This window comes from Staurois parvus, unplaced genomic scaffold (assembly GCF_062004578.1).
Source record: "Staurois parvus isolate SC_StPar_1 unplaced genomic scaffold, SC_StPar_1.0 ptg001562l, whole genome shotgun sequence".
NCBI lineage: Eukaryota > Metazoa > Chordata > Amphibia > Anura > Ranidae > Staurois > Staurois parvus.
In genome coordinates, this window is record NW_028319358.1 from 264,019 (window position 1) to 278,698 (window position 14,680).

Consider the following 14,680-nt stretch of genomic DNA (forward strand, 5'->3'; position numbering starts at 1 on the left):
AAATCTGATAAAAATCTGCCTGTATTTCAATTGGCAGTGGCAAATACCTTTTGATCTTCTCAAAATGAATCATTGTGTGGCAACATACACTTTATAGCCAAAAGTATTGGGATGGCTGCCTTTACATGCACATGAACTTTAATGGCATATCAGTCTTATTCCGTAGAGTTCAATATTGAGTTGGCCCACACTTGGCAGCTATAACAGCTTCAACTCTTCTGGGAAGGCTGTCCACAAGGTTCAGGAGTGCGTCTATGGGAATGTTCGATCATTCTTCCAGAACCGCATTTGTGAGGTCAGGCACTGATGTCAGATGAGAAGGTGTGGCTCGCAGTCTCCACTCTAATTCATCCCAAAGGTGTTCTATCGGGTTAAGGTCGGGACTCTGTGCAGGCCAGTCAACTTCCTCTACCCCAAACTCGCTCATCCATGTTTTTATGGACCTTGCTTTGTGCACTGGTTCGCAATCATGTTGGAACAGGAAGGGGCCATCCCCAAACTTATCCAACAAAGCTGGGAACATGAAATTGTCCAAAATGTCTTAGTATGCTGATGCCTTAAAAGTCCTCTTCACTGGAATTAAGGGGCCAAGCCCAACCCCTGAAAATCAACCCCACACCATAATCCCCCCTCCACCAAACTTTACACTTGGCGCAATGCAGTCAGATAAGTACTGTTCTCCTGGCAACCGCCAAACCCAAATCTATCAGATTGCCAGACAGAGAAGTGTGATTCATTACTCCAGAGAACACATCTCCATTGCTCTAGAGTCCAGTGGCGGCATGCTTTACCCCACTGCTTTGCATTGCACTTGGTGATGTAAGGCTTGGATGCAGCTGCTCAGCCATGGAAACCCATTCTATGAATCTCTCTACGCACTGTTGTTGTGCAAATCTGAAGGGCACATGAAGTTTGGAGGCCTTTATCTATTGAATCTTCAGACAAATGGCAACTTCTGCGCACTGTGCTCTTCAGCATGCGCTGACCAGACTCTGTCACTTTACGTGGCCTACCTCTTTGTGGCTGAGTTGCTTTGTCATAATACTACTAACAGTTGACCGTGGAATATTTAGTAGCAAGGAAATTTCACGGATGGATTTATTGCACATGTGGCAATCTCCTCAGACAGTTGGCTATTTCTAAGCACTGTGCGCTTCAGCATGCACTGACCCAGCTCTGTCATTTTACATGGCTTACCACTTCGTGGCTGTTGTTAACAGTTGCTTCCATGTTGTTATAATACCACTAACAGTTAACTGTGGAATATTTAGTAGCAAGGAAATTTCCCAGATGGGCTTATAGCACAAGTGACGACCTATAACGGTACCACGTTTGAATTCACTGCGCTCCTGAGAGCAAACCAATTCTTTCACAAATGTTTGTAGAAGCAGTCTGCATGCCTAGGTGCTTGATTTTATACACATGTGGCCTTGGAGGTGATTGGAACAACTGAATCCAATGATTTGGAGGGGTGTCCCAGTACTTTTGGCAATATAGTGTATCTTATTGTATGAGAAAGTAGTGCTTGATGTAAAAACACATTGATGAATGTCTGCAGAAGCCAATAACAACTGTTATTAGAACAGTTAAACTATTATTAATACTATTATTATTAATATTATGATTAATAATAATGCTAATAATAATATTAATGTCTAATTTATCTTTTACAGTATCCTGTCCCTCAGCAAAGTAAATTATGGTATGTTGCCCATCTACCCATGTGCTTTGGATAGCCAGCCATGAGGTCACTGACAGACACCCCCCCCCCTGCATTCCTCTAGCCATTGCTTGTCTCTGGAAAGTACTGGAAATTGTGCCAGCTATCAACGCAGCTGTCTCCTTGCTAGCTGCGTTGTCAGATGGTTGTGGGGGATAGGGACTTCCTGAAGAACCACACAACTAGCCTTCCAAATAGGAAGAAGGGAAAAATACACGTAATTTGTCCCTGGGTTGAACATAGCACTGTAATAAATAAAGAAAGTTGTTTTTTTTAAACCACACTTTGCATAAATTAGCAGGGCACATTACAACATTACTACAAAACACCGCGATTTCAGATTGTAAAGTATCTCTCTCTTACCATTAATTAAAACAGTTTTGACATCCAATATGGCTATTACAGCTTAGGCAAAGATGGCATCGTTTCTGACTACCATGTAGGTTTTACAAAAAGCAAAACTTGTGCATGTAATAGTCAGATGTCTATCCCCATGAACACAAAGAGTAGCACACTGTTTCAGTAAGAAAAGCTGCAACCCCATCATTTAATCAATGGAAGACTATTTACAAGTATCTTTACAATGATGGAATGTCGATGTTCAGGCTCCTTGCAGTAAGCTAATGACATTCAAGTAGGCAAGAATTTTGGTAAGTCCTGTACATAGGCAATAGACTTGTCATAGGAGAGAGAACTTAAAATTTTGTCAGCTTCAGAAAATCACATCTAGCTGCAGACTGAAATGGCAGCAACATTTTAAGAGCATCATATTTAGAGATGAGCGAATCGAACTTGGCGAAGTGGAATTCGTTTCGAATATTAGGAAAAATTAGATTCGCGCCAAATCCGAAAATTAGCATACTTCGGATGCGTGAATCAAAATTTTTCCAAAAATGGCGGCGACATGTGTGGCGACGGAGCGGGGATCTCTGGGAAGGCGCGCAGACAAGGTGCGCTGACCCATAATGCATTCATTCATGACATGTGATCGCATTAGCCAATCAGCAGCCAGCCAGCCAGCACTGTGTAATGGTGGAGCTATAAATTGCGGCCATCTTACAATTCTCCATTTGCCTCCGGTCATTCAAGAGAGACAGACCTCTCTGTATTAGGGACAGAGTTAGGGCCACAGATACTTTAGGGACACAGAATCGTTACTTAGGGACACAGAATTGTTACTCAGGGACACAGAATTGTTACTCAGGGACACAGAACTATTACTCAGGGACACAGAACTGTTACTCAGGGACAGACACAGAATTGTTACTGAGGGACACAGAATTGTTACTGAGGGACACAGAACTGTTACTCAGGGACACAGAATTGTTACTCAGGGACACAGAACTGTTACTCAGGGACACAGAATTGTTACTCAGGGACAGACACAGAATTGTTACTGAGGGACACAGAATTGTTACTGAGGGACACAGAATTGTTACTGAGGGACACAGAATTGTTACTCAGGGACACAGAACTGTTACTCAGGGACACAGAATTGTTACTCAGGGACAGACACGGAATTGTTACTCAGGGACACAGAATTGTTACTGAGGGACACAGAATTGTTACTGAGGGACACAGAATTGTTACTCAGGGACACAGAATTGTTACTCAGGGACACAGAACTGTTACTCAGGGACACAGAATTGTTACTCAGGGACACAGAATTGTTACTCAGGGACAGACACAGAATTGTTACTGAGGGACACAGAATTGTTACTCAGGGACATAGAATTGTTACTCAGGGACACAGAATTGTTACTCAGGGACACAGAACTGTTACTCAGGGACACAGAATTGTTACTCAGGGACACAGAACTGTTACTCAGGGACACAGAATTGTTACTCAGGGACAGACACAGAATTGTTACTGAGGGACACAGAATTATTACTCAGGGACACAGAATTGTTACTCAGGGACACAGAACTGTTACTCAGGGACACAGAATTGTTACTCAGGGACAGACACAGAATTGTTACTGAGGGACACAGAATTGTTACTGAGGGACACAGAATTGTTACTCAGGGACACAGAACTGTTACTCAGGGACACAGAATTGTTACTCAGGGACACAGAACTGTTACTCAGGGACACAGAATTGTTACTCAGGGACAGACACAGAATTGTTACTGAGGGACACAGAATTGTTACTGAGGGACACAGAATTGTTACTGAGGGACACAGAATTGTTACTCAGGGACACAGAACTGTTACTCAGGGACACAGAATTGTTACTCAGGGACACAGAACTGTTACTCAGGGACACAGAATTGTTACTCAGGGACAGACACAGAATTGTTACTGAGGGACACAGAATTGTTACTGAGGGACACAGAATTGTTACTGAGGGACACAGAATTGTTACTCAGGGACAGACACAGAATTGTTACTGAGGGACACAGAATTGTTACTGAGGGACACAGAATTGTTACTCAGGGACACAGAATTGTTACTCAGGGAAACAGAACTGTTACTCAGGGACACAGAATTGTTACTCAGGGACACAGAACTGTTACTCAGGGACACAGAATTGTTACTCAGGGACAGACACAGAATTGTTACTGAGGGACACAGAATTGTTACTGAGGGACACAGAATTGTTACTCAGGGACAGACACAGAATTGTTACTGAGGGAAACAGAATTGTTACTGAGGGACACAGAATTGTTACTGAGGGACACAGAATTGTTACTCAGGGACAGACACAGAATTGTTACTGAGGGACACAGAATTGTTACTGAGGGACACAGAATTGTTACTGAGGGACACAGAATTGTTACTCAGGGACACAGAATTGTTACTCAGGGACACAGAACTGTTACTCAGGGACACAGAATTGTTACTCAGGGACACAGAACTGTTACTCAGGGACACAGAATCGTTACTCAGGGACACAGAATCGTTGAATTAAAGAGTATGTCAGACAACACGCAGAGGAGTGTCAGAGGAGGCCATGTTTTAGGAGCGAGCAGACGTGGCAGCAGAGGAAGGGGTCGAGGCAGCACTAGTCGCAGCCAGAGGCCAGTGCTCCCGGTGTCATCCAGCGGTCGTGTCTCCACCGACAACCCTGCCGTCATCGATTGGTTGGCTCGGTCGTCTTCCTCTTCCCAGGTCACCTCTGACACCTACAGCCAACGGTCGGTGCGTACGTCAGACACAACCGTTAGTTGGCATGGCCCGGGAGCAAGCCCACTGAAATCACGTGTCCTCTACCTGCCCCTGTCCTTTGGTGTTCCCTCACCAAGCGAAGTATCGCATGCTGTGGGCTCAGCCCCACTGTACAGTGAGGAAGAGCTAACAGAGGGCGGTCAGGAACGGGGGGAGACATCCGCCTCTTCAGCAGCCAGGTGAAGAAGTAGTGGCGAGGAGAGTGGCTCGGTAGCCGGTCTAGAGACAGGTCTGTCTCCTGACCCACACGCAGCCGAGGGGGCTAGTAGTGAGGCGGAGACCCTAATTGATGATGATGAGGCTGATCGCACTTGGCAGCCTCGTCGTCATCAGGCTATTGCTTCCGCATCATCAGGAGAAAAGGGTGCCAGCTTGGCAGCGAGCAAAACAGTCGGTGGGTTGCCCAGGAGGCAGCAGGGTCGCAGCAGTGTCAGTGGAGGCAAACGGCCACGGAGTAGAGCACCAGCTCCACTGCAGCCTACCACCACGGCCAGTAGTGGTGCCGGTGTGCACGGAGGAAGTAGCAGTCAGCCAGTGAGGAGTAGCGGGGGCAAAGTTTCCTACTCGGCGGTGTGGCAATTTTTCGTCAAGCCGCCCGAGGAAGTAAACGTAGCCGTATGTCGACTATGTGGCCAGAAAGTCAAGCGTGGCCAGGGGGCCCATGTCTCCATCGCCACACTCTGCCATGTGCCACTTTCAGGTCTCCTCACACTGCTGTTGGTTTCCATTTTGTCATAGGGTGCTGGCAGATTACGGGCCTCCCATTGCTGCTGCCAGGCCCGTAATCTGCCATGGGCCCCCGTACCGCCTCCTCATGCTGCTGCCAGGTCCAGAGTGTGTCATGGGTCCCTGTACGGCCTCCCATTGCTGCTGTCTCCATCGCCACACTCTGCCATGTGCCACTTTCAGGTCTCCTCACACTGCTGTTGGTTTCCATTTTGTCATAGGGTGCTGGCAGATTACGGGCCTCCCATTGCTGCTGCCAGGCCCGTAATCTGCCATGGGCCCCCGTACCGCCTCCTCATGCTGCTGCCAGGCCCGTAATGTGTAATGGGTCCCTGTACGGCCTCCCATTGCTGCTGTCTCCATCGCCACACTCTGCCATGTGCCACTTTCAGGTCTCCTCACACTGCTGGTGGGTTCTATTTTGTCATAGGGTGCTGGCAGATTACGGGCCTCCCATTGCTGCTGCCAGGCCCGTAATCTGCCATGGGCCCCCGTACCGCCTCCTCATGCTGCTGCCAGGCTCGTAGTGTGTCATGGGTCCCTGTACGGCCTCCCATTGCTGCTGTCTCCATGGCCACACTCTGCCATTTGCCACTTTCAGGTCTCCTCACACTGCTGGTGGGTTCCATTTTGTCATAGGGTGCTGGCAGATTACGGGCCTCCCATTGCTGCTGCCAGGCCCGTAATCTGCCATGGGCCCCCGTACCGCCTCCTCATGCTGCTGCCAGGCCCGTAGTGTGTCATGGGTCCCTGTACAGCCTCCCATTGCTGCTGTCTCCATCGCCACACTCTGCCATGTGCCACTTTCAGGTCTCCTCACACTGCTGGTGGGTTCCATTTTGTCATAGGGTGCTGGCAGATTACGGGCCTCCCATTGCTGCTGCCAGGCCCGTAATCTGCCATGGGCCCCTGTACCGCCTCCTCATGCTGCTGCCAGGTCCAGAGTGTCTCATGGGTCCCTGTATGGCCTCCCATTGCTGCTGTCTCCATCGCCACACTCTGCCATGTGCCACTTTCAGGTCTCCTCACACTGCTGGTGGGTTCCATTTTGTCATAGGGTGCTGGCAGATTACGGGCCTCCCATTGCTGCTGCCAGGCCCGTAATCTGCCATGGGCCCCCGTACCGACTCCTCATGCTGTGACGTTGCAACAAGGTGGAATTCAACCCTAGATATGTTAACCGCCTTTACGAAAAGCGAAAGGCCATCACCGATTTCCTGATGTTACAAGCGGATAAAGGTACTCCCCTGTGTAACTTAGATGTCAGCCATTGGCAGCTCATGCGTGACACCTGCCGCTTGCTCAGGCCCTTTGAGGAGGCCACGCTATTCGTGAGTCGGCAGGACTATGGGATGAACGACGTCATTCCTCTGTTGCACGTCCTGGAACAAATCCTGTTAACAATGGCTGGTCAGGGTGCGGTAGACGTGGCGCACAGATCTCAACGCCACATGACCCCTGTGGGGGCAGGACAGGAAGAAGAGGAGGAGGTAGAGGAGGACATTGGTGCTCAGGAATTATTGAGTGAAATGGGTGGTTTTTCCACTCAGCGGACAGGAGTGGAGGAGCAGGAGCATCTGGTAGAGAAGGAGGAGGAGGAGACAGAGGACCCAGACGCACCGTGGCAGTATGCTGTGGAGATGGAGGCAGGGAGTCCCTCGCATTCCTTGGCACAAATGGCCCATAGCATGCTCGCTTGCTTGCGTAGCGACAGCCGAATAATAACCATCAGACAGAGGGATGACTTTTGGCTGTCCACCTTGTTGGACCCTCGCTACCGTTCAAAAATGGTGGCCTTTTTCACACCTGCTGAGAGGGAGGCCAAAATAACGTACTATAAAAACCACCTATGTAGTCAGTTGGTCTCTGCCTTTCTGCGCCAACGTCCATCCTCAGACACTGTGGGCCCTGTGCGCTCGCGTTCCGTTGCCATGGCAGCAGGGGAGGGGTGGGGTGGTAGGAGCAGTGGCAGCTCCACCAGCAGCGGCTGCCTCAGTCTGCAGTCGATGATGAGTAGCTTTCTTCACCAGCGCAGTGAGGAAACTACTAACCAGCCGCAGCAGCAGCAGCATCAGGTTGGACCTGGAGCAGGACCTCAAACAACAGGCTTGGGCCTACTTGGACAGCACCCTGCCAACCGAGGTAGACAATCCCCTTGACTACTGGGCAACGAAACTTGACCTTTGGCCCCAACTAGCTGAATTTGCCCTTGAAAGGCTGTCATGCCCGGCCAGTAGCGTGGCATCGGAGTGCGTGTTTAGTGCGGCAGGAGGTATTGTAACTCCGCGGAGGACATGACTGTCCACCCAAAGTGTGGAGAGACTCACGTTTGTGAAAATGAATCAGGCGTGGATTAGTCTGGATTTCAAACCACCAGTTCCTGACACAACTGACTAAATCCGCCATGAATCATGCCCCAAACATGTTATTATTTTTAACATAGGCCTCTGTATGGCCTTCAATTTAAGCTGCTTACGCTTCGCCACTCTGCCATGGGCCCCTGTACCGCCTCCTCTTGCTGCTGCCAGGTCCAGAGTGTGTCATGGGTCCCTGTACGGCCTCCCATTGCTGCTGTCTCCATCGCCACACTCTGCCATGTTCCACTTTCAGGTCTCCTCACACTGCTGGTGGGTTCTATTTTGTCATAGGGTGCTGGCAGATTACGGGCCTCCCATTGCTGCTGCCAGGCCCGTAATCTGCCATGGGCCCCTGTACCGCCTCCTCATGCTGCTGCCAGGTCCAGAGTGTGTCATGGGTCCCTGTACGGCCTCCCATTGCTGCTGTCTCCATCGCCACACTCTGCCATGTGCCACTTTCAGGTCTCCTCACACTGCTGGTGGGTTCCATTTTGTCATAGGGTGCTAGCAGATTATGGGCCTCCCATTGCTGCTGCCAGGCCCGTAATCTGCCATGGGCCCCTGTACCGCCTCCTCATGCTGCTGCCAGGTCCAGAGTGTCTCATGGGTCCCTGTACGGCCTCCCATTGCTGCTGTCTCCATCGCCACACTCTGCCATTTGCCACTTTCAGGTCTCCTCACACTGCTGGTGGGTTCCATTTTGTCATAGGGTGCTGGCAGATTACGGGCCTCCCATTGCTGCTGCCAGGCCCGTAATCTGCCATGGGCCCCTGTACCGCCTCCTCATGCTGCTGCCAGGTCCATTTTGTCTCATGGGTCCCTGTACGGCCTCCCATTGCTGCTGTCTCCATCGCCACACTCTTCCATGTGCCACTTTCAGGTGTCCTCACACTGCTAGTGGGTTCCATTTTGTCATAGGGTGCTGGCAGATTACGGGCCTCCCATTGCTGCTGCCAGGCCCGTAATCTGCCATGGGCCCCTGTACCGCCTCCTCATGCTGCTGCCAGGTCCAGAGTGTCTCATGGGTCCCTGTACGGCCTCCCATTGCTGCTGTCTCCATTGCCACACTCTGCCATGTGCCACTTTCAGGTCTCCTCACACTGCTGGTGGGTTCCATTTTGTCATAGGGTGCTGTATGGCCTCCCATTGCTGCTGCCTCCACCGCCACACTGTGGCTCCACACTCTGGTTTTGGCCCCGTGACTGCCCAAATGAGTGAAGTGTGCGGTGATTCTAAGATCGACGGCACTCATCTGCATGTCATACTGACTGACAGTATTATTTCTCTTCCCCAGCAGACTCCAAGGGCATTTAAATTAAAGGTACAGTGTTCTGCACTAATATAAAGGCTCTCTGAAGCCTAGAAACACCCTTTTTAAAGTTAAATTCGCAGCGAATATATTCGCATCGAATCTAATTTATTCCTCGAATTCGCCGAATCAGCCGAATCGAATTTTTGAATACTTCGCTCATCTCTAATCATATTATAAAATGGTTTGTATAACAATTATATGTTACATATTTTTCTGTCTATTCTTGTCCACTTTGATGCAGAAAAACTCATGCTGCATGAAAACGTATTTCAAATAAATGTCCTATTCTTTCCTATGGTTCACATCCATGCACTGCAATTTAATATGAAAGTGAAAGTTAAACAATATGGGCCTATTTACACCTACACATTTGAGTCACCATGCTCATTGCAATGCATGCAAAACTGTATGAATCCAGCCTTAAATGAAGTCAAAGTTTTCCTTTAAACATCTTAGGGAAACAAGGCACAAGTAAGCTCATTGTTACACAGCATACAGAAGAATCTATTAGAATCTATTAGAAAGTTAAACAGAATATCAAACTTTATAAAGCTTGGGTCCACTTCTCCAGACATCACTTGGGATGCCTTTAAGGACTCTATATTTCCACAATAGCTGCTATAAAAGCAGAAAAATCAGCCCATACCTCTGCCTTACAGGATTTGGTAGAAGACAGTGCCCAAGAATATTCTGGGTCCCCTTCACCTGATAACCTTGACTGCCTTATGGCAGTGAGGAGTGAATTACACCTCCATTTATCTGAAATAGCCCAACTGACCCTACGTAGTCGCAAACAGGAGTTCTTCGAGCAGGGAGATAAAAATGTCAGATTCCTGGCTATGTTAGCGCAGCATGAGCACCAGCTTACCATCATACCGGAAGCTCCATAAGATCACAGGCAAAGTTATTTCCACAAATGAAGCCATATTAGATTAATTTACACTATTCTACACTGTCTTATACTCCTCCTCTCTCCCATCGGACTTCCACCCATCATCCTTGGTCCTATTTTGGATCCCTTGGCTCTAGGTTGGTAGTCTGATTTGGAATGTACCCCTCTGGTCCAAGAGCTTACCCTGAAGGAAGTTATAGCTGCTATAGGTTCCTTCCCTAATGGCAAGTCCCCCAGGCCTGATGGACTTCCATTTGAATATTATAAGGAACATGTGGAACTATTGGCCCCAAAACTGGCTTCCTTATACAACATCTGCCTAAACTATCGTTCTTTACCTTCATCTATGCAAGAGGCACATATTATGCTTATTCTCAAACTGATAAAAGACTCCATGCTCTGTGCCTCATACTGGCCAATAGCTTTCAACAACTGTAACTTTAACCCCTTCACACCGACATCACAAAAATATGCAGCCTCACAGAACTGGGCTTTTTTCTATGGGGTCGCATATTGGCATACCTGTCTTTGCACTGGGAGCATGTCATACTGTGCGCTCCAAGCATGAAGACAGGGATGCCACTGAGATCCCCGGGTTCCGTTGTAATGATCAGGACCAGGGACTCCCAAAAGTCTCTGATTGGCAATCACAGTGATCAGTCACTGTACAGCCTGCCCCCCTTGTTTTTTTTCTCTCTGAATGGAGGAGAGAGATACATTGTTTACTTTTGTAAAAAAAAAAAAAAGAAAAAAAGATAAATAATTGTTAACCACATGCCGCCCAGCCACTGTAGAAATATGGTGGCAGGGCGGCAATGCTGGGCAAAAGCAAGTTTTAAAACGCGCTTTTGCAAAACAGGTAGGGGGCGCGCACGAGGTGCGCCGCTGCCCTACCTGCACTGCTGATCCCAGCCACGGGTGTGAGTTGCCGGGTCACAGCCGGTTATTGCCGATTAGCGGCAATCACTGACAGAGAGCAGGGATGCAGTAGCTCTGCTTTCTGTCAGTTCCCTGACAGCTCCTGACACGCTGATTGGGAGAGAAGAGTTTATCTCTCCCGATCAGCGTGTCCCAGTGCAGTACACACCCCCGCCCCCTAGTAAAACACTCCCCTCACACAGTTAACCCTTTCAGTGAATAAAAAAGTTAACCCCTTCCTCCCCAGTGCCATTAGTACAGTGTCAGGTTTTTTTTTGCACTGATCACTGTATTGGTGTCACTGGGGATGTCAGTGACCCCAAGTCAGTTCCCCCCCAGTGTCAGAATGTCCGCAGCAGTCCCGCAGTCCTGCCATAAGTCGCTGATCGCAGCCATAAGTCACTGATCGCCGCCATAAGTCGCTGATTATTAGTATAAAAAAAAAATCTGAGTATCTTTCCCACCAGGCTTTATTCCACATAGATCCACAGATATGAATATCCTTAGGTCATTCTCCAACATTCATTCACAAAATCTGAACCAGGGTTCTAGGATGATAGCTACGCTTTACATAAAGAAAGCCTTCGACACTGCTGAATGGCTATATCTGTGGGAAGCACTGAGGAGGATGGGCTTCCCACTTGGCTTCATTGACTGGTTGAAAGCTCTCTACCAAAACCCTCCGGCTTGAGTACATTTGAAGGGCCTCCTCTCTCCACCCTTTTCACTCCACAGAGATAAGAGGCAGGGCTGCCCTTTCTCGCCAACCTTATTTGTCCTAGAGATGGAAATAAGCTAACAATGATAATCCTTTTAAGTCTCATCCTTTTTTACACCCCAAAGGCTATTGCACTTCATTGGAAAAAACCCTCTCCACCCTCAGTCTCTTTTTGGATGAAATTGGTTAACTGAGTACTACCCTTGTACCAAGATAAGCAAAATTTAACAAAGTCTGGTTCTGTTGGTTAGAAAGTTCTTCAACTGCCACCTCATCTGATACCTAACTGTCTACTACCATAACCTTAGGTGACATGGTATATGACTAGTTACTGATCCTTGTATGTGACTCTGTGCTTGAGCCTTGCACATTAGTTTTGTTTGATTTTTCAATTTTTTATGTTGTTTTCTATGTAATTTCTGTAAATACATCTGGGCAATGGCTCCTGCATGAGCCGTAATGTCTGTATCTTGCCCATATATAGTACCATTGTATAACTGTAAAATACAAAACAAAATAATTAAAATAAAAACTTTATAAAGCTCTGTATGTTTATGACTATTCTAAAAAAGAATCCTTTACTGAGGGAAACATGGAGGCTGCCATTGCTACTTTTCATTGTGCAAATCAGTCACTGACCTAAAAAAAGCTCACGGAGAAGTATTTCTAACTTTCCTGATCTGCATATTTGTTCCAGCTCTGTGGCCCAGAAAGTAATGAAGCTAGTTGGTCAAAGTAATAGCCTTCTCAGAATCATGTCCACAGTGGTAGCACCATGTTTTTCTTAGTAAAAGTTTGCTTTAAATATTATTAATCCCTAACCCTCAAGGAGCTTACAATCTAAGGTCCCTAACTTACATTCATACATACACATACTAGGGCCAATTTAGACAGAAGCCAATTAGCCTACCAGCATGTCTTTGGAGTGTGTGCGTTAACCAGAGTACCTGGAGGAAAATCATGCAGGCTGGGGGAGAACATGCAGAATCCAGGCAGGTAGTGCCGTGGTTGGGATGTGAACCGACAACTCTAGTGTTGCTATGGGGCAGTGCTAACCACTCTGCACAAATAGTACTACTTATCTGTCTGCTAAATATCTTCAGATATTCAACACTATACTCTTAACTCCAAATTCAGTTTTGCACCAAAAAAATTTGCTAAATAATGTGAAAACCTCTAGCAAAGTAACAAGGTGAAAAAAAACAAATCATGGATGTAACAGGTTGTTAATGTTGCACATATCTATGTATTACATTGCATTGTCTTACCCATTACAAAAAATGAATGTTGTTACAGAAGTGAAAGGGAAGTAAAATTAATAAATCATGCTGTGCAAGCCATCAGATAAAACAGGTCATTGAATCATATTGTTCCTCCATTGCATTTAAATCAAGAGCAATCAAAATTTCAATTAGTTAATCAGGAGATTCAACTAAATGCAGACTAATTAGTGTAATTTATGGTGGAAGATCTGCAATGGGTTTGCAGTGAAGTATGCTTTTTATGCAATTAATTAAATAGAGTTGTGCGCCCTGAAGCCAGGAAGAAGTCTATGACCCATTGAGCTTCTCTTGTGAGCTACGGTACATTAGGACAGACATAGAATTAAGTGAAGCATGGTACTCAAAGCACTTTACCAGAAATGTACTTTGGCAATGATTTAACTTGTTGCCAAAACCTAAAAGAACAAGAAAATAGTGTAAAAATAATTGGAATATTCCTGGTTAGAATTTAATTTTAAATCAAGTTTTCCTTTCCCTTAATTTCTCACTACTTGTTGGATACATTTGCAGGATATTCCACAAGTTTTTGTGCACACAGTAATTGGTAACAACAATGAATGGCAGAGTCTATGCTGATCAGCATAGCATTCCTACATTATATAGAAAATGGAGTTTGCAGGTATCAGTATATTTTAAAAAAGACCTAGCATCAAATATATTTGTAATAAAGTGATAGTAAAGGTTATTTTTAAAAATTAAAATAAAAAAGATTGTTTACTTACCTGCTCTGTGAAATGATAGTGCACAGAGCGGTCCCTTACCTCCTCTTTTTCAGTCCCGCATCAGCAATGTCCGCTCCTCCTTCCTCCATGTGCCCCCTCAGCAAGCTGGGTGCTAATTGATGTGACAATGTTAGCTGTAGGTGGCAACCAGGTGCACTGCCAGTGTCACTGGAATGATGGATAGGTGAGTGTCAGGAGCACTGTGTGTATACAATTCCAGTGCACCTGGCTGACACCTACCTTCCCCCCACAATTTTGGTGAAACATATAGCGCATTTGGCTGCTACCATGTAGATGACCCATTTCCTGGGCTCTTTGCTGCCCAGCCTAAACCATCTGCTTGCCTACTTTGACCACTCCCTTAGCTGCAGTGGAACTCCTTTCCTTTCTGAGCATGTATCTTGTTGCTAGCAGTGCCCCCACTCACCCCAGTCTGGAATGGTTACTGGTCACCACACTCCCAGAGATCCTTTGCCAGACTTTTCTGCTCCTATAGAGCGCCATCCTTAACTTGATGCTTCCAGTCAGTTCATGTGTGATTCACAAGGTTGATGTGATGCATGCTGCTTGTATTTTTAGTTATTGAAGGAATGGTGCCTACACATAATGGCGGAGTGGGGCTGACTCACAGCACAGTGTATGTGACTGAGAGAAAGAGGTAATTTATGCAGTACTTTGCTTACTTTTTACATCCCCAGAATAGGAATTCTGAAGACTTAACAATTCCATTAATGACCCAATAGCCAGATAAAAACCATAGCTTCACTGGATCACTTTTGGAAAATTGTCAGGAATGAAGAAAGATTAAAAAATAATCTGTGCCATCACAGCTTTTTACTTTTTATAGCAGTACTTAGTCACAT

The 14,680-nt window shown here is 46.8% G+C and overlaps 1 protein-coding gene across 1 annotated transcript in view; it reads right to left on the bottom strand.

The window, feature by feature from the left end:
* LOC149435291 (KH domain-containing, RNA-binding, signal transduction-associated protein 2-like) overlaps positions 1–1,230 on the bottom strand; it is a 136,576-nt gene extending 135,346 nt beyond the window's left edge. Inside the window, exon 1 of the mRNA XM_089662825.1 lies at positions 1,198–1,230. Within this exon, the coding sequence (XP_089518951.1) occupies positions 1,198–1,230 (33 nt within the window). The remainder of the gene's footprint in view (positions 1–1,197) is intronic.
* Positions 1,231–14,680: the final 13,450 nt, after the last annotated feature.